Here is a 20,762-nt window from a genome sequence, read left to right on the forward strand (position 1 = left end):
AGGCCTGGTGAGCTGCCTATTCCAGAGCACATTCACCCACAATACACAGGTCCCATCCATGCTTCAAGGTGTGTGGGGGACAGTCACATTTGGTGTTTCTGCAGAGTAAAGTAACCAGTGTCCGCTACGTTGCATAGGCTATTACCCACGTGCTATTGCCATTTCTTTGACAGGAAGGTGATGTGCTTTTTCAGCAGGTATGCACGTTCACATACAACTGTTGTGGCACAACATGCTGTTTGTGGTGTACAACAACTACCTTGGCCAGCAAGATCACCAGATCTTTCACCCACTGAACATGTATGGTAGATGATGAAATGGGAACCATTGCCAAATTGCAATGAAAGGTGCAAGATGTTTGGGTTAATCTATCACAGGATGCCATTTGGCACCTTTATGATCACTTGCATGTGAAATACTGTGGCGTCTGTTTCACGAATTTGTTATCATATCCCTTACAATCGTGAACAACCTGTCACATCACTTGTCAATAACATTATCTTCTGAAGGGTGCTGCACATTCCACTTCCCCCCCCCCCCCCCTCCAGCAGTGTATATTTGCACTCAGTTGTACCCTCTGGTAATATCTGTTCGAATGTCTCTCCAACATCTGAACACGAAAGCAATGAAAACTTCCTATTTACAACTTTCAAAACTCATATTGCTTCAGCTTTTGTAATTTTGTCCCTTGTACAAAATGATCAACAAACTGTTGATAAGGTTTTGACACTGACATTTTAACTGTGTCAGGTTTATTTAAAACTGCAATAATTGCTTGGAATAGGTTGAGTGGTTGAATTTCTACTAGCAACATCTCTTTTTCCTTGGGACACTTACAGACAAACAAAAAAAGTTTTTAACAGAACATTGATCCTCCTTTATACTAGGAAAACTCAGTTGAGCTTTTCCTTTGTAGTAAGATGTTACAACCTGACATCCAATGTAAGATAAATTAAAAGATTTTCCATGTAAGTTTGTACACTGGTAGGTCCATTTCTTACCCAGCCACCAAATTGAGGTTTAATTTCAGAGTCTAATCACTGTTCACTGAAAACACTTTATTTTGATATTTTCATAACATATCCATGGGAAAAATTTATACACTGGTCAACAAATGACAATTTGTTGTTGTTGTTGCCTGCAGTGTTTCAACACCTTTAGGGTATTCTATGGTTGCTGAATTCAAATATACCAGTTTTGTCTAATTGGCTCTGGTTTGTGAGATTTGGTATATCACTCCTTTTGTGTTCTGTTTAGGTGCAGACATATGACAGGAATGTGTTTTCTACCTATATACTTGTTAGCACTGATATTCTTGTCATGTAAAGCATATGTCATTGTTTATTACAAAATACACCCATAGGTATAAACATAAATTTGCATTTTCTTTTTGCAGTTAAAAATGAGTTTGTTCCACAGAGCCTGCCTAAACCACCCAGGTGCTTTCTGTCCATATGTGATGAGTATATGCCCCCAAAAGGAAAAACATCTGTGGCTCTGTAAAACAGGCATATCTCACTTATTTAAGTGTACAGCTCAGAGACAGAGACTCAGGCATGCAAAATGATGTGTGTGGTGTGTTTGCAACAGCAGAAAAGTGGAGCAAAAAGAAGTTTACATTCTGGTGTACTCATGGTGTGGAGAGAACCCACATACCACTACTAAGACTGTCATTTTCAAGTAGTGAATTTGAAAGGGTTCAACAGGTACAAAAAAAAATTATATAAATATAACAGAGGGAAACATTCCACGTGGAAAAAATATATCTAAAAAGAAAGATGATGAGACTTACCAAACAAAAGCGCTGGCAGGTCGATAGACACACAAACAAACACAAATATACACACAAAATTCAAGCTTTCGCAACAAACTGTTGCCTCATCAGGAAAGAGGGAAGGAGAGGGAAAGACGAAAGGATGTAGGTTTTAAGGGAGAGGGTAAGGAGTCATTCCAATCCCGGGAGCGGAAAGACTTACCTTAGGGGGAAAAAAGGACAGGTATACACTCGCACACACACACATATCCATCCACACATACAGACACAAGCAGACATATTTCTGCTTGTGTCTGTATGTGTGGATGGATATGTGTGTGTGTGCGAGTGTATACCTGTCCTTTTTTCCCCCTAAGGTAAGTCTTTCCGCTCCCGGGATTGGAATGACTCCTTACCCTCTCCCTTAAAACCTACATCCTTTCGTCTTTCCCTCTCCTTCCCTCTTTCCTGATGAGGCAACAGTTTGTTGCGAAAGCTTGAATTTTGTGTGTATATTTGTGTTTGTTTGTGTGTCTATCGACCTGCCAGCGCTTTTGTGGAAACATTCCACGTGAGAAAAATATATCTAAAAACAAAGATGATGTGACTTACCAAACGAAAGCGCTGGCACGTCGATAGACACACAAACAAACACAAACATACACACAAAATTCAAGCTTTCGCAACAAACTGTTGCCTCATCAGGAAAGAGGGAAGGAGAGGGAAAGACGAAAGGATGTGGGTTTTAAGGGAGAGGGTAGGAGTCATTCCAATCCCGGGAGCGGAAAGACTTACCTTAGGGGGAAAAAAGGACGGGTAAACACTTGCACACACACACACACACGTATCCATCCACACATATACAGACACAAGCAGACATATATATATTAATAGAGGGAAACATTCCACGTGGGAAAAATATATCAAAAAACAAAGATGATGTGACTTACCAAACGAAAGTGCTGGCACGTCGATAGACACACAAACAAACACAAACATACACACAAAACTCAAGCCTTCGCAACAAACTGTTGCCTCATCAGGAAAGAGGGAAGGAGAGGGAAAGACGAAAGGATGTGGGTTCTAAGGGAGAGGGCAAGGAGCCACTCCAATCCCGGGAGCGGAAAGACCCACCTTAGGGGGAAAAAAGGACGGGTATACACTCGCACACACACACACACATATCCATCCACACATACACAGACACAAGCAGACATATTTAATAATCTGGTATGAGACCTCAGTCTGTCAAAGCAAGCTGCCTAAGTTCTAGCTTCAAGATTAAAATAACTGTCTACAACCAGACATTAAAATAACAATGTACCAGACAGAAAAAGAGCAACTTTTGCAATACTTCGGACGAGACCGTGAACTTGTGTATTGAAATAACGTTTTGGGACTTTCCAAAAATTGGGATTACAGGAATATCAACCACAACAGTGGCAGCTTTTCATAGACAGGTCCACTAAAAGCTGAAAATGTGTTTTATTGCACAATGGTAACCATTATGCATTTGTGCCAATTGTGCACTCCAGGGTTGCCAAGTTAGTGGAATTTCCGCTAAATTTGGTGGATTTTATACACTGTCAGCACATGAAATTTTGCATTTATTGGACAACAGATTTGTGGATTGATGTCAGCAACAATATTTTTCCATTTAATCCAGTCTTTCCATTATACAATTTGAAACTATATTTAGTGTGCAAAATTCTGAACTGGCAACAATATGGCTCCAGCTAACTCTTAATAATCAGATTTCGATATAGTGTTTCCCCTGCCTCAAGACAACAGAACAATCCTTTCCAGTCTTAGTTCTTTGGTTTTAGCATTGCAGTTACAAGTTACCGTGGACCGAAGTCAGTACAGTGCATAGTGTTGAATTGTTAATGTTTATGGTGCAGTTAATCACATTGTAATTGGTAATTTTCTTTACTCTTATTAGTTGTCTCATCAAAAAGGACAAAACATACACCCAAAAGTTTAGAAAAGAGTGGCTTAGCAACAAACAATTGAAAGACTGGCTTCTTGACTTCCCCGCCAATCCTTCTAGTGTGTGACATTGATTTTGGCAGTGCAATTAAAATTTGCGTTTGTCAGATTTCGTGAATCATTCAAAAAGCTAAAAGCACATAGAAGCTGTGGCACCCTTTTCTTCACAGGGGCAGTTGAATCTAGATGCAGATGTAGTAAGGCAGTCCAATGAAGTTTCTGTTGAAGAAGCTGCATTATGTTTATTGTAGCTACCCATTCTGCAGCCTTTCAAAAAGTTGTGTTTGCACAGAAGCAAGTGTAGTGGTGTGTGTGTATTGAACCGGGGACCTAGAAACAACGGAGAGGCTTTGTCCCACTGTAGCCCTCAGTGGTTCACAGCCCCACAACAGGTTACAGCAGACCACCTACCTCACTGCCACCCCACACTGAACCCAGGGTTATTGTGCAGTTCGGACCCCAGTGGACTACTGCCCAATGGAAACAAATCAGCAATACTGATGGAAACAAATCAACAATACTGCGGCATTTTGGAATGAAATTAGGTCATACAGAGATGCCAGCAGCTTAAATCCTTTCTGAGAACTCTCGGTCGGGCTATTATGCTTTTGGTTTTACCATGGTCCAATGCAGGGGTGGAAAGCGCCTTTAACCAACTAAATTTGGTAAAAACGTCTCTCCGGAACAGACTAACTACTATTGTGGTGAGCGCCATAATTACAATAAGAGCTGTTCGTAATCATGTTGGTAAGTGCTGTTACGATTATGAGCTGCCGGAGAATGTTCTCCAAGAAATCGCCACCTTGACAGCATATGCCGGAGGGATACCTTCACTTGGTCCCAGTGCTTCAACAGACAATCTACGGCAGGATGAGGAGGAAAATGAAATACTGTGGCTTGCACTACATTAATGTGGAGTGGGATCTGAACTTAGTGAACTTCCCTTTATTAGTAGTGTAGTAGTAGCAGTAGTAGTATGCCATGAAGATGACAAAAAATTTCTTTGTTAAGTTATCAGTGCATTGAAATTTCGTTTTTAGGAGGCTAAATAATAATAATAATAATAATAATAATAATAATAATAATAATAATAATAAGCATTTAGTGGATTTTTAGCAGAATTTTAATTTCATTTTAGCAGAATAAATCTTTCTGTGTTGGCAATGTTGATGCACTCAACACAACTTACTGAAAAATATGATGTATCAAAATGCATTTGGAGAATCTTCATTATCAGGAGCATCAGTGGTTTATGTGCATTGATCTCAAGAAAGTAAATCTCTTGCTTGGCCAGCATGGTGGACACACAAAGTACCCTCATTTCATTCACATGTGTGATAGCAGGGCCACCCAAGACCAAGGGAGAGCATGACAGTAACAGCAAACATTATCAGTGAGCCATTGATTGACAGAAGGTACGAAGGTACATCATTCTTCCACCTGTTCATATCAAGCTAGGATTGATGAAGCAATTTCTTAAATCTGTAACTAAAGATGGCAGTTGCTTCAAATACATTTGTAAATTATTCCCTGGTCTAAGTAATACAAAACTAACAGCCAGTATCTTTGATGGTCATGGAATTCGGAAACTCATGAACAATTCAAATTTCACACAATATATGACTGATGCTGAGGCTTCTAAGTGGTGTGTTTTTGTTGCAATTGTCAAATACTTCTTGGGTACGAGGAAAGCAAGCAATTTTTAGGAATTGGTGCAAAACATGTTGTTACACTCAACAGATTTGTAATATGAGTATCAAAGTACACTTTCTCCATAGCCACCTTGACATAGTTTCTGAGAACATGGCTGATTGCACTTAGGAACAAGGTGAGAGGTTCCACTAGGATATAAAAGTCATGGAAGGAAGGTACCAAGGTAGGTGTGGCAGGATATTGTCGCAGACGAAGCTGAGTAGCACTGTGGTGTAGTGGTTATGATACTAAACTGCGTTCAAAACTCACCTGGACTGTACAATTTTAAATTCTATATTTGGTTAGAGTACATTCTAGAAGTATCCACAAATGTCAAGAATCATGGTACTGGAATGTTCTGGACCTGTATATATACTGTATGTGTTCTGGCTGGAGGCAGTTCGCTCCACTCTTGTATGTGCAAGTGCAGAATAAACCTTCGTTAAGTGAAGTTAGTCTTCGTCATTCATCTAATTACACCTTCTTTTACGTGACATTATTCTGGTGGAGACACTTGGTAGCGGAACTTGTGATAGAGCACATTATCGATGACACAGTGGCTCCCATCAGGCCACGACAGAGCCGCCCTTTATGATGCGAGAAACCTGAGTTCAAGCCATATTCACAGACCACAATCTATTGGGGACAGAAGAAGAAGAGGACATTACGATGACAGCAAGTGTGTGCCACCACATGAGACATCCTTCTGGGTTCTCTGGTGACAGTGGCAAAGATCCAAACAAGTGGCTGAAGGTATGTGAGCATATAGACAAATTTAACAAATGGGATGACACCGTGTGTTTGGCTAATGTATTTTTCTATTTGCAGAGCACAGCCAAGCAATGGTATGAGAACAACGAGGAGAAGTTCACAAGCTGGGAAGTATTCCAGACGGAACTGCGCAAGTATTTCGGTGACACACAACGACAGAAGTGCAAGGCTGAAGATAAATTAAAGTGTAGGGCACAGCATCCAAGGAGAAACTACAGCACCCTATATACCAGACATCTTAGAACTGCGTAAAATAGTGGATCCTAGAATGAAGCAGGAAGATAAGGTTGCACATCTCATGAAGGGTGTTGCTGAGGACATGTATCAAGCTCTACTCCTGAAGGAGGTTTCGACAGCAGACGACTTCTTAAAATGGTGCCAGCAATGCATCAAAAAAGATTTGCACGCAAGAAGTTTGAATGGCTATTAAACATATCGATGTCTGTGATGGAGGAAGCAACTGATTTCACAAGTGTTATTCATCAAATAGTGAGACAGGAGGTTCAGAAGGCACTTGGACTGCACGGCGAGCAAAAAACCGAGACGCTTCAAGAGGTCATAACGGAGGAAGTGGAACAGACATTGAACCCAATCTCTCGTCCTTCATTTCCCTTTAATACGGTGAAAACGTTGAGATGCAGGCGGAGTTACATTCCTACAATGCCACATGAGGAACCTGTTTGGGCACCAAGGAAGACTGATGTCTGGAGAACCCAGGATAACCAACCAGTATGTTTCCACTGTGGATGACCGGGGACATGTGGTGCACTATTGTCGAGAAAGGCGGCGGATATTTGATGACGCCCGTGACAGAAGACAGCAGACCGATCTTAGCCGACGCCAACCCCAGGATGACAAAGATGAACAAGAAGACAAGAAGATGTGGGTGCAGGACAATGTAGGTCACCATTGCCACAAGCTAGCCGCTGGAGATGATGCTCCCCAACACGCCAATCAAGGTCTCCATCTCCATTTAGAACTGTCAGCTGATCACCTAGCCGCCGACACCTGAAAAACTAAAGGATGCGACCTTTTTTGGAGGTGAGGCCACTGGAGAGAAAAATCCTCTGCCGTCAATCACTACAAAAATTATAGGAAACTACACTGATATCCTCATGGGTGGCTGATCAGCCCAAGCACTTGTGGACTCTGTAGCATCATATTCACAGTCATTTCAGAGAAGTACCATCGCCAGTTGCAGAAAACTGTATTCGGCGACAACAAAACATCTCTGCTGAAGATGGCTTATGGGAAATATGTAAAACCTACAGAGAAGATGTACCAATCATGTGGGTATAAGTGGCCATACACAGCCCATAGAATTCATCGTCTTACAAGAGTGTAATCATGATGTCATCCCTCGGATGGGAGTTTTGAAAGTTTCTCAGGAATTATAGATTGTGGTCGCTTGAAGATTATGCTAGACGAGATGAGATACTGTCAACAGCATTCGAATGTGTGGAGACTATGTGTGCTGCATGAAGTGATCATTCCTGCAGTCAGCGCGAGAAAGGTAACTGTCACATGTCATGTCATGTATCAACACATGGATCTTGCAGTGGAATGCAAGAGAAGCATACCACTGAAGAACAACTTGGTCATCCCAGCCTCTGTTGTCTTGTTTAAGAACGGATTCGGCGAATTGTGGATAGTTAACTGTCACTGAGAACCGCAGATCCTTCCAAGATGCATGTGCATAGCAAACGCTGAGCCGTTAACTGAAGAACAGCTGAGCATCATAGAAACCTCCCATGCCAAATCTGTGGGCAAAATTAGCATTACTACTACAAGACAACATCTTCTAGATGGACTATCACCAGATCTCCCTAAGGAACAACAGAAGAAGCTACTTGCCATCATTCAAGAGTTCTCTGAATGCTTCAATCCACAGGTGAAGAGCAAATTAGACAAATTGATGGTGAAGTACTAGATTAGCACTGGAGACCATCAACCAATAAGCCAGAGAGCATATGGTGCGTCAACAACGGAATGTCAAATAATTCGTGACGAGGTAGAGAAAATGATGAAGAATGACATCATTCAGCCTTCGCAGAGCCCATTGTCCTCACCAGTGTTTCTTGTCAGGAAGAAGAATGGAAGTTGGGCGCTTCTGTGTTGATTACTGGAAGCTTAATAAGATAACTAAAAAGGACGTTTACCCTTTTCCACGAATTAATGATACACTAGATTGTCTGAAGGGGGCTAAATTTATATCAACCATGGACATGTACTCTGGATACTGGCAAATAGAAGTAGATGAGGCTGATCGCGAGAAAACTGCCTTCATCAGCCCTGAGGGACTGTATGAGTTTAAGGTAATGCTGTTTGGTTTGTGTAATGCACCAGCAGCTTTTGAAATGATGAGGGATAATTTTCTAAGGCACCTGAAGTGGATGATATGTCTTTGTTATTTACATGACATCATAGTGTTCTCAGAGACATTTGATGACATTATAAAAAGACTGAGGGCCACTCTTAAGTGTCTCCACCAAGGCGGACTGAAACTTAATCCAAGAAAGTGTCTCTTTGGAGCAAAAGAAATCAAAATAATTGGACGCCTTGTGTCAAGTGAAGGTGTGCAGCCAGCCCAGAAAAGGTGAGATCTGTAACAGAATTTCCTATTCCTAAAAGTATTAGAGATGTGAGAAGCTTCCTTGGATTATGTTCTTATTACTGTTGTTTTATCAAAGACTTTTGTATCAAAGCCAGGCCACTCCAAGAGTTGTTAAAAGCTGATGCTAAATTTATCTGGGGTGGTGCTCAACAAGATCCTTTTGATGTGCTGTGAAAAGGTCTGACGACTGACCCTGTACTTGGTCTGCATGATGAGAGAGCACCTACAGAACTACACACAGATGCCAGTGGGTATGGGATCGGTGCTGGTCTGGTGCAAATTTTGGATCGAAAAGAGAAGGTTATAGCCTATGCTTCTAGGACACTGACAAAAGCTGAGAGAAACTACTCAGCTACAGAAAGTGAGTGTCTTACTGTGATCTGGGCCATGTGCAAATTTTGACAGTATCTCTATGGAAGGCCACTCACAGTTGTTATAGACCATCATTCACTTTTTTGGTTGACAGGTCTTAAGGATCCAACAGGATGACTTGCCAGGTGGGCACCACGTCTTCAAGAGTATGACATTACCATGGTGCACAAAAATGGAAGAAAACACCAAGATGCCGACTGTCTCTCAAGAAACCCCTTGCTAGACCATCAAGACTTTGATGAAGACAGTGACTGTCTTGCTGCACTCCAGGATCTCTCTGCCAAGCAGAAGAAGGACGCCACGATATCTCAAAATATGCTTGCCTTAAAGCGGTCAGAGGATGTGAAAGGACAATTTAAGGTAGTTAATGGATTATTTTGAAAGAAAAACTTTGGTCCGTTTGGAAAGAGGTCGCTACCAGTGATTCCTAAACACATGCGCTTAGATGTTCTAACAGAAATTCCATGACACACCTGAGGCCGGACATGTAGGATTTATTAAGACCTACAATAGAACCCGCAAGAGATTTTTCTTCCAGATTTATTTAAGAGTGTCCGTCATTATGTGTCGCACAGTCGAGAGTGCCAGAGGAGAAAGGCAGTTTCTCAGAAATCACTTGGCCGACGCATAACAATTCCACCAGCCGAAACGCCTTTCCAGCATGTTGGGATTGACCTCCTCAGACAATTTCCAATGTCTGCTAGCGGCAATAGATGGATTATTGTTTGCACTGATTATCTGACATGCTATGCCATTACAAAAGCCGTGAAAACAGCCGAAGGCATCCATGGTAGCCAAATTCATTTATTAAAACACGGTGCCTCAAGGTCGTTAATTACGAATTGAGAGAAAGTTTTTCAATCAAATCTTGTGACAGATAAACCGTCAGTTCAACATTACTCATCACATGACGACTGCCTACCATCCGCAAACTAATGGGCTTATTGAACGCCTTAATAAGACCTTGGCCGACATGGTATCAATGTTCGTCAATGTAGAGCACAGCAACTGGGATGAGGTGCTACCTTCCATGACGTTTGCCTACAACACCACCAAACAAGACACCACAGGATTTACACCATTTTTCCTGGTGAATGGGCATGAGGTGACTATGATGATGGACACTGTGTTTCCATTACATCCTACATCGGCCAGGTGTTAACCAGAGCTGAGGAAGCTCAGCAGTTAGCTCTACTCCGTGCACTGCAGGCTCGAGAAAATGGTCGCCAAAGGTATGATGCGAGCCACCGCATTGCTGTCTACCAGCCTTGTGAGATCGTCTGGATCTTCACTCCTGTTCGGAATGCTGGTCTCTCTGAGAAGCTCCTCAGTCGTTACTTTGGACCTTATAAGGTTGTAAGTCAGTTGTCTGATGTTACTAACGAAGTTGAAGATTTTGACCCCGTCACAAGACGACGAAAGATCAGAGATACAGTCCACATCCTTCGAGTGAAGCCCTATAAGGATCCTGCAACCCAGGGAAAATTCGAAGCTCCAGTAACAGGCAACAAGCAGAAAGGTGTCAAAGAGCGTAGCAGCAAAAGAAGTTCTAAGAAGATCACCACGAAGGCGAGAATCAGTCATCAGCAATCAGAGTATGCACGACTGATGATTCATTCCCGGAATAGGAGGACATAACACCAGGACGCTGTTCTCTTAAGGAGAGAGCAAAGTCACAGACGAAGCTGAGTAGCACCGTGGTGCAGTGGTTATGATACTATAAACTGTTGCATGAAGGGTTGGTGGTTCAAAACTCATCTGGATTGTACAATTTTAATTTCTATATTTGGTTCGAGTACATTCTAGAAGTATCCCCAAATGTCAAGAATCATTGTACTGGAACGTTCTGTAGCCGTATATATACAGTATATGTTCTGGCCGGAGGCAGTTCGCTCTGCGCTCTTATATGTGCAAGTGCTGAATAAACCTTTGTTTAGTGAAGTTAATGTTTGTCATTTATCTAATTACACCTTCTTCTACGTGACAATATGATGGCAGACTACTGTTGAAGACTAGACGGGTCTGCTCCGATTTATCATGCAGTAGTTGTTACACTGTAATTTAGCTTACTTTATATCCGCGAAGTTTTGTACTGTTTCCGTACTGTTTGTGACTTACCATGTGGTATAAATTTATTGTGTATTTCTGTGTGTTTTTCAGTGGAATCATATATTAATGCAGAGTCCTGATACTTCTTGGTGGTTGTGGCAAACAGATACATCCTGTTACACTTACGTCAACCCTCTTCAGTCAAGAAACGGTTCCTGATCTGGAATTAAATGCACTGTTCGTCCATCAGCCCACACACCTTCAGATAGGGAATCAAAATCTAGAGCCTACCAGACAAAATGGATGATATATTGACATCAGCAACCCTAACTTATCCTAAAATTGCTGAAACTTTTCTGGAAGAGAGTAAAAAAAAAACCACACACACACACACACAACATTGTTAACCAGTGTTATGAATTTAGGATCCAATAAGTGACCTAATATGATATTGGTACATTTATTAACTTCTCTTAACATACACCAACTCATAAGCTGAGTTTGACTGGCGCAGTGAGTGGCAATACCCTTCCAGTTGCTTTTAACTCAAAAATATTATTGTAGTTTGCATGTTTTTCACTTTTTATTGACTTATGATATATCACCCATACAATGAACTACTTAGTTTCTAAAGCAAGACTTGAAAATATCAAGAAAAAGACAGAGACTGAAAAGCATGTGGGAACCCCTTCAAAGGAAGGTCAATATGCACATTATTAAAAATGTGGAACAAGCATGTGGGAACCTCTTCAAAGGAAGGTCAATATGCACATTATTAAAAATGGGGTACTAGTACCACTGTAAAAATAAACAGTAAAGGAGAAGATTACACGCTGTTTATGAAACCACCTTGTCATTCTCAGCAGTGGTTTAGGAAATCAAGTGTAAACTTAGATAAGGTAACTATTTGGGAATTTTAATGCAGTTCCTTCGAATGTAGGGTTGGGGTTGGGTTGGTTTGGGGGAAGAGACCAAACTGCGAGGTCATCGGTCTCATCGGATTAGGGGAGGATGGGGAAGGAAGTTGGCCGTGCCCTTTCAAAGGAACCATCCCGGCATTTGCCTGAATCGATTTAGGGAAATCACGGAAAACCTAAATCAGGATGGCCAGACGCGGGATTGAACCGTCGTCCTCCCGAATACGAGTCCAGTGTGCTAACCACTGCAGCACCTCGCTCGGTCCTTCGAATCTACTTGCTCATTAAGTTGTGATGATTCATACTTAATTCTTGCATAAAATTACATTAATTGTTTGAAGAAATTTGTGACTTTATCAAAGGACAGTTTCTGGTTAACTTTGGTCATCAACTAAATGACCAAAAATAATAATTATAAAAATCCACAGAGTTGTGTATATTGGTGCAAATACACTCCTGGAAATGGAAAAAAGAACACATTGACACCGGTGTGTCAGACCCACCATACTTGCTCCAGACACTGCGAGAGGGCTGTACAAGCAACGATCACACGCACGGCACAGCGGACACACCAGGAACCGCGGTGTTGGCCGTCTAATGGCGCTAGCTGCGCAGCATTTGTGCACCGCCGCCGTCTGTGTCAGCCAGTTTGCCGTGGCATACGGAGCTCCATCGCAGTCTTTAACACTGGTAGCATGCCGCGACAGCGTGGACGTGAACCGATGTGCAGTTGACGGACTTTGAGCGAGGGCGTATAGTGGGCATGCGGGAGGCCGGGTGGACGTACCGCCGAATTGCTCAACACGTGGGGCGTGAGGTCTCCACAGTACATCGATGTTGTCGCCAGTGGTCGGCGGAAGGTGCACGTGCCCGTCGACCTGGGACCGGACCGCAGCGACGCACGGATGCACGCCAAGACCGTAGGATCCTACGCAGTGCCGTAGGGGACCGCACCGCCACTTCCCAGCAAATTAGGGACACTGTTGCTCCTGGGGTATCGGCGAGGACCATTCGCAACCGTCTCCATGAAGCTGGGCTACGGTCCCGCACACCGTTAGGCTGTCTTCCGCTCACGCCCCAACATCGTGCAGCCCGCCTCCAGTGGTGTCGCGACAGGCGTGAATGGAGGGATGAATGGAGACGTGTCGACTTCAGCAATGAGAGTCGCTTCTGCCTTGGTGCCAATGATGGTCGTATGCGTGTTTGGCGCCGTGCAGGTGAGCGCCACAATCAGGACTGCATACGACTGAGGCACACAGGGCCAACACCCGGCATCATGGTGTGGGGAGCGATCTCCTACACTGGCCGTACACCACTGGTGATCGTCGAGGGGACACTGAATAGTGCACGGTACGTCCAAACCGTCATCGAACCCATCGTTCTACCATTCCTAGACCGGCAAGGGAACTTGCTGTTCCAACAGGACAATGCACGTCCGCATGTATCCCGTGCCACCCAACGTGCTCTAGAAGGTGTAAGTCAACTACCCTGGCCAGCAAGATCTCCAGATCTGTCCCCCATTGAGCATGTTTGGGACTGGATGAAGCGTCGTCTCACGCGGTCTGCACGTCCAGCACGAACGCTGGTCCAACTGAGGCGCCAGGTGGAAATGGCATGGCAAGCCGTTCCACAGGACTACATCCAGCATCTCTACGATCGTCTCCATGGGAGAATAGCAGCCTGCATTGCTGCGAAAGGTGGATATACACTGTACTAGTGCCGACATTGTGCATGCTCTGTTGCCTGTGTCTATGTGCCTGTGGTTCTGTCAGTGTGATCATGTGATGTATCTGACCCCAGGAATGTGTCAATAAAGTTTCCCCTTCCTGGGACAATGAATTCACGGTGTTCTTATTTCAATTTCCAGGAGTGTATATTCATAAGTTGTGAAAAGTGAACCAAGAAGCCTCACATTACTATCTTCTTCATTTTTACAATGTCTGAATTTGGAAACAACAAATGCCTGTAATATGTCAAAAATAAAAAGATTACCAGTAACAGATATAAATTATTATACTTCTAGAACTGTACTGATGACCCAACTGTTGTGCATACTATACTGAGACAAACCTTCAGTTTGAGAAAGAAACCAAAAAACATAATTCTAGTTTATTACATCAGCTTAAACAGCTATTGATTAAGAATTTTCAACAGTCAGCAAGCAGATATTTTAACTCTACCCAATTTCAACTCAGTCAATGTGAAATGTCAGCTATCTTTATTGCATCAAAATATTCGAGGACTGAGAAATAAAATTAATGAATTAACTATCTGCATAGATGAATTAGAGTCTTAAAACCCAACTGACATAATCTGCCTCTCTGAACATCATGTGACCACTGGTATAGAACTTTTAAGTGTTACAGGGTTTAGGTTAGCATCTCACTTTTGTAGATCAGAAATGGAGAAAGGAGCAGTTGCCACATTCATCAGGAACTGTCATAAATTTAAGAACATAGACATTCATAAATTTTGCCTAGAACAGCATATGGAAACATGTGCAACAGAAGTAGAATTTCACAAAAAATCCTTCATAATATTAAGTATGTCGAGCACCTGCAGGTAACTTTAACCTTTTCATAAACCACCTTGAAGCTGTACTGGCCCATTTAACAACCAAAAACAAAGAAATAGCGGTTGCTGGTGATTTCAATGTAGATTTCCTTAAAGACTCACCCAATAAGAACTTATTCGAGTTAGTAACACTATCATTCAGCTTAATTCCCACTGTAAAGTTCCCCACTAGGGTAGCCAATGGCTCACAAACAGCCATTGATAATATCTAGAAAAGTCCAATTAACAAAATTATATTACAAAATCAATAGTCAATGGTCTCTCAGACCATGGCATGCAGTTGCTTCTGTTAAATGTTAATACTGAACACGATATAAAATCTGTTAAATCTGAGCTCAAGAGGGTAATCAATAAGCCAAAAATTGATTATTTTAGGGCATTCCTCAGAGACATTCACTGGACTGATGTTTACAGTGCTCATGGCATGAATGAAAAATATAACACTTTTGCTTATAAAGTGCTTACCTTCTTTGAACACTGTTTTCCCCCAAAACTTACCAAGGTTAGAGTAAAGTCTACAAAGAAGCCATGGATTACTCAAGGAATAGGGGTATCTTGTAAAACAAAAAGAAAACTGAATCTGTCAATCCGAAACAGTTCCGATGTTGATGCTATAGCACATTACAAGAAATACTGCAAAATATTAAAGACTGTAATACGGAAATCAAAGCAAATATATTACAAGGAAAAGATAGTCATATCACATAACAAAATAAAGACAATATGGGATATAGTGAAGGAGAAGACCGATAGAACCAGACATGAAGAGGAACAAATAGCATTAAGAGTAAATGATACATTGGTGACAGATGTGTATAGTGTTGCAGAACTTTTTAACAAACATTTTATAACTGTTACTGAAAAGATGGGGTTGTCAGGATCGGTAGATGCTGCTATGGGATACCTCAGACCAGACATTTCAAGTAACTTGCATAATATGAATTTGACCAGCAGAAATAATGTCCATAATAAAATCTTTAAAATCAAAAGCATCTAGTGGGTATGAAGAAATATCAACAAAGTTAATTAAAGAATGTTATTCTGAGCTAAGTAACATATTAAGCTATCTGTGTAACCAGTCATTTATCAGTGGAATATTTCCTGAATGGTTGAAATATGCTGAAGTTAAGCCACTGTTTAAGAAGGGAGATAAAGAAATAGCATCGAATTTCTTTCCAATTTCACTGTTGCCAGCATTCTAAAATTTTTTAGAAAAAGTAATGTACAATCGGCTTTATAACCATCTTATCTCAAATAACATACTGTCAAAGTCACAGTTTGGATTTCCAAAGGGTTCTGATATTGAGAAGGCTATCTACACTTACAGTGAAAATGTGCTTAATTCATTAGACAAAAAATTGCAGGCAACTGGTATATTTTGTGATCTGTCAAAGGCATTTGACTGTGTAAATCACAATATCCTTTTAAATAAATTAGAATATTATAGTGTAACAGGAAAGTAAAATGGTTCACATCTTACATCTCTGGCAGGAAACAAAGGGTGTTATTAGGAAAGAGACATGTATCAAGCTATCAGACATCATCCAACTGGGAACTAATTACATGTGGGGTCCCACAAGGTTCCATTTTGGGGCCCTTACTTTTTCTTGTGTATATCAATGACCTTTCATCAGTAACATTACCAGATAACAAGTTCGTTTTGTTTCCCGATGATACAAACATTGCAATAAATAGCAAATCAAGTGTAGTCTTGAAAAGATCAGCTAATAAAATATTTGTGGACATTAATCACTGTTCTTAGCCAATTCTTTGTCACTAAACTTTGAAAAAACACACTACATGCAGTTCAGAACTTGTAAGGGGTGTCCCACGAGTATATGCCTAACATACAATGACAAGCAGATAGAAGAAGTGGACAGTGTTAAATTCTTGGGATTACAGCTTGATAATAAATTCAACTGGGAGGAGCACACCACAGAACTGCTGAAGCGTCTTAACAAATCTCTATTTGCAATGCGAACTGTGTCAGACATAGGGGAAATAAAAATGAAAAAGCTGGCATACTATGCTTACTTTCATTCTATAATGTCATATGGGATTATTTTTTGGGTAATTCATCTAGCCAAGCTAAAGTTTTCCGGGCATAAAAATGTGCAGTAAGAGTTATATGTGGTGTGAACTCAAGAACATCCTGCAGAAGCCTGTTTAGGGAACTAGGGATACTAGCTACTGCTTCCCAATATATTTATTCCTTAATGAAATTTGTCATTAAAAATATATCACTTTTTTCAAGCCAACAGCTTAATTCATGGAATCAATACTAGAAATAATAATAATCTTACCAAGGATTTAAAGTCACTTAGTCTTGTACAAAAAGGTGTGCATTATTCAGGAACACACATTTTCAATAACTTGACAGCAGCCATAAAAAGCTTATCAACCAATGAAATTCAGTTTAAGAGAAGGCTAAAGGATTTATTGGTGGCCAACTCCTTCTACTCCACTGATGAATTTCTAAGTAAAACCAACTGATATATATATACAAAGATGATGTGACTTACCAAACGAAAGTGCTGGCAGGTCGATACACACACAAACAAACACAAAATTCTAGCTTTCGCAACCAATGGTTGCTTCGTCAGGAAAGAGGGGAGGAGGGGGAAAGGTGAAAGGATGTGGGTTTTAAGGGAGAGGGTAAGGAGTCATTCCAATCCCGGGAGTGGAAAGACTTACCTTAGGGAGAAAAAAGGACGGGTATACACTCGCGCACACACACACACACATATCCATCCATCTTTCCAAATATACACATCAAAAAACGTTTTGCGTCACCCCGGTTCTGAGAGTTCTGGAACCTGTACAGAAAATTGGAACAGAGATCAACATAAAGATGATTTCCACCCTTTTTATTGCTCATAAAAACTACACATTGCATGTTGTACCACCATTCAGCGAGACCTTCAGAGGAGTTGGTCCAGACTGCTGTACACACCAGTACCTCTAATACCCGGTAGCACGTCCTCATGAATTGAAGCATGCCTGTATTTGTCATGGTATACTATCCACAAGTTGATCAAGGCACTGTTGGTCCAGATTGTCCCACTCCTCAAAAGCGATTAGGTGTAGATCCCTCAGAGTGGTTGGTGGGTCACGTCGTCCATAAACGGCCCTTTTCAATCTATCCCAGGTATTGTCGATAGGGTTCATGTCTGGAGAACATGCTGACCACTCTAGTCAAGCGATGTTATCCCAGAGGAAGTCATTCACAAGATGTGCATGATGTGGGCACAAATTCTCATCCATGAAGACGAATGCCTCGCCAACATGCGGCAAATATAGTTGCACTATCGGTCAGAGGATGGCATTCACATATCATAGAGCCATTACGGTGCCATCCATGATCACCAGCAGTGTACGTTGGTCCCACATAATGCCGCCCCAAAACATCAGGGAACCCCCACCTTGCTGCACTTGCTGGACAGTCAGGCATTCAACATGACCGGGTTGCCTCCAAACACGTCTCCGACGATTGTCTGGTTGAAGGCTTAAGGGACACTCTTCGGTGAAGAGAACGTGATGCCAATCCCGAGCGGTCCATTTGGCATGTTGTTGGGCCCGTCTGTACCGCACTGCATGGTGTCATCGTTGCAAAGATGGACTTCAGGATGGACATCGGGAGTGATGTTGCACATCATCAAGCCTATTGCACACAGTTTGAGTCGTAACAAGACATCCTGTGACTGCACAAAAAGCATATTTCAACATTGTAGTGTTGGTGTCAAGGTTCTTCCGAGCCATAATCCATAGATAGCGGTCATCCATTGCAGTAGTAGACCTTGGGTGGCATGAGTGAGGCATGTAATCGACAGTTTCTGTCTCTCTGTACTTCCTCCATGTCCAAACAACATCCCTTTGTTTCACTCCGAATGCCTGGACACTGTCCTTATTGAGAGCCCTTCCTGGCACAAAGTGACAATACAGACATGATCAAACCTCAACATTGACTGTCTAGGCATGGCTGAACTACAGACAACATGAGCCGTGTACCTCCTTCCTGGTGGAATGACTGGAACTGACTGGCTGTCAGACCCCTCCATCTAATAGGTGCCATTCATGCATGGTTGTTTACATCTTTGGGCAGGTTTAGTGATATCTCTGAACAGTCAAAGGGACTGTGTCTGTTATACAATATCCACAGTCAACATCTATCTTCAGGAGTTCTGGGAACTGGGGTGATGCAAAACTTGTTTTGATGTGTGTATGTAGTCAGATGATTGAGGTAAAAGTAGGAACGAATAGTATAGTTGTAGTATTTCACCTATTATCCTTAATTCCAATGTTAAAAAATTGAAGACAACTGAAAGATAAACATTTTAATAAAATTATGTGATTTAATTGCACATGACTTCTCATTAAAGTACAAAACATGGTTCCATATAAAATTAAACATTTATAAACACTGTTATGAAAAATGCCTACTATGCTTGTAAAACAAGAATGAAAATTGCACTTGCCAACAAATGTAGAACGTCAACATTTAGTTGACTTACACAGGAAATATGAAATTCCAAAATGACAATTTTACCGTATTTGTATGTTAAAACTCTAAATAAAAAAATATTTTCTCCAGCACGCTACGAATTAATTCAAGTTTTTCAATGATTTGTACTTCTGATCATTCTAACTTGCAGTAAATTTTTTCTTCTTCAGCTCTGACATATGTAGGTCCAGGAATATCATACAAAACTATTTTCTTAAGTGAAACAAATGTTGTCTCCAAGTAAATTTAAAAACAAGAATTATAACTATTCACCAACAGTTTTTAGGTGTAACTATATTACAACCTACCAAGGACACTGAATGTACTATCTTATTTAATGTGGAAGGTATTCCGAGCACTTTGCACCATTTCTTCTGACCACTGAAACCTTAAAAAAGAGAGACATTCATAATTAATCAGCAACACAACACCATTAATGTACTTATTAAAAACACATTTCTTATATGAGTGCATTGATACTATAGTTAGCATTCTGTGCATTAAGTGGCAAAAAATTTTTAAATATAAAAACAAATCTGTGACCATAATGGAGCATTATGTAATGCATTGTCCCATGTTTTGTTGTCCTTCTGCCAAATTCATTTATGACATGTGAAATAAATAAAACTGATGGGCATCTTTTAGATCCTCTTACTATCATCCCAAGTGGTCATGACTATCATTAGATCACTTATCAATAGGGAAAACTGCTTGACAAATGGCAATTTTGGTCAAATATAAAACAATAATCACCACAGATTGTCCATTTTTGTTGTGTCTCTTGAACTATTAGACCTGCTACCAAAGAAATAGTACACTCATATGATGAAGAGATGCTACCAAGGAAGAACATGTAAGCTACTCACCATATTGTATAAAGTTTGTTTTCTTTGTATTTAATGTCAGCTTATTTGAATAAAACCATGACTGTATGTATGAGAGCATTTTCTCTGCTGTAGTACACAATGATTCTTTTATATCACTAATTATGATACTCGTGACATCTGCAAATAGTAGAATTTTGGCTGAGCTGTCTGGAGCCTGTATATCATTGATATAAATTAGAAATAACAATGGGCCCAGAATGCTGCCCTGTGGAACACCTATTTCAATTTGTTTTGGTTCAGATATGAGTTTAAAATTGTGAAGATTGTTGGATGATCATCTCAGCTCAACAAATTGTGACCTGTTTTGCAGATAAGATTCAAACCATTTTTTAACAGTACCCCTGATGCCTATTGCTTCAAGTTTCTCTAGTAATATTACATGGTTCACAGTATCGAAGGCTTTGGATAAATCTAGATTAATTCCAACAACCTGTTTATTCGACTCCAAATTTCTTATTATTTATGTTGTGTAGTCCAGTATGGCTGTTTCTGTACTGTGCCCTGCTCGAAAGCCATGTTGACTGTTATTTATTAGTTTATGTTTTTCTAGATATTTTGTAACCCTGATTTTCATTAATTCCTCAAGTATTTTGGAGAAGGCTGGGAGGAGAGATCTAGGTCGGTAATTTTCTATTTTATGTCT

The 20,762-nt window shown here is 41.0% G+C and overlaps 1 protein-coding gene across 1 annotated transcript in view; it reads right to left on the reverse strand.

Moving 5' to 3' along the window:
- Positions 1 to 19,063: 19,063 nt before the first annotated feature.
- The window catches only part of LOC126194933 (maternal effect protein staufen-like), a 201,056-nt gene continuing 199,357 nt past the window's right edge, over positions 19,064 to 20,762 (reverse strand). The window contains exon 12 of the mRNA XM_049933319.1: positions 19,064 to 19,620. Coding sequence (XP_049789276.1) covers positions 19,563 to 19,620 — 58 coding nt within the window. The 3' untranslated portion in view covers positions 19,064 to 19,562. The remainder of the gene's footprint in view (positions 19,621 to 20,762) is intronic.

The sequence above is a fragment of the Schistocerca nitens genome, chromosome 1, assembly GCF_023898315.1.
Source record: "Schistocerca nitens isolate TAMUIC-IGC-003100 chromosome 1, iqSchNite1.1, whole genome shotgun sequence".
Lineage (NCBI taxonomy): Eukaryota > Metazoa > Arthropoda > Insecta > Orthoptera > Acrididae > Schistocerca > Schistocerca nitens.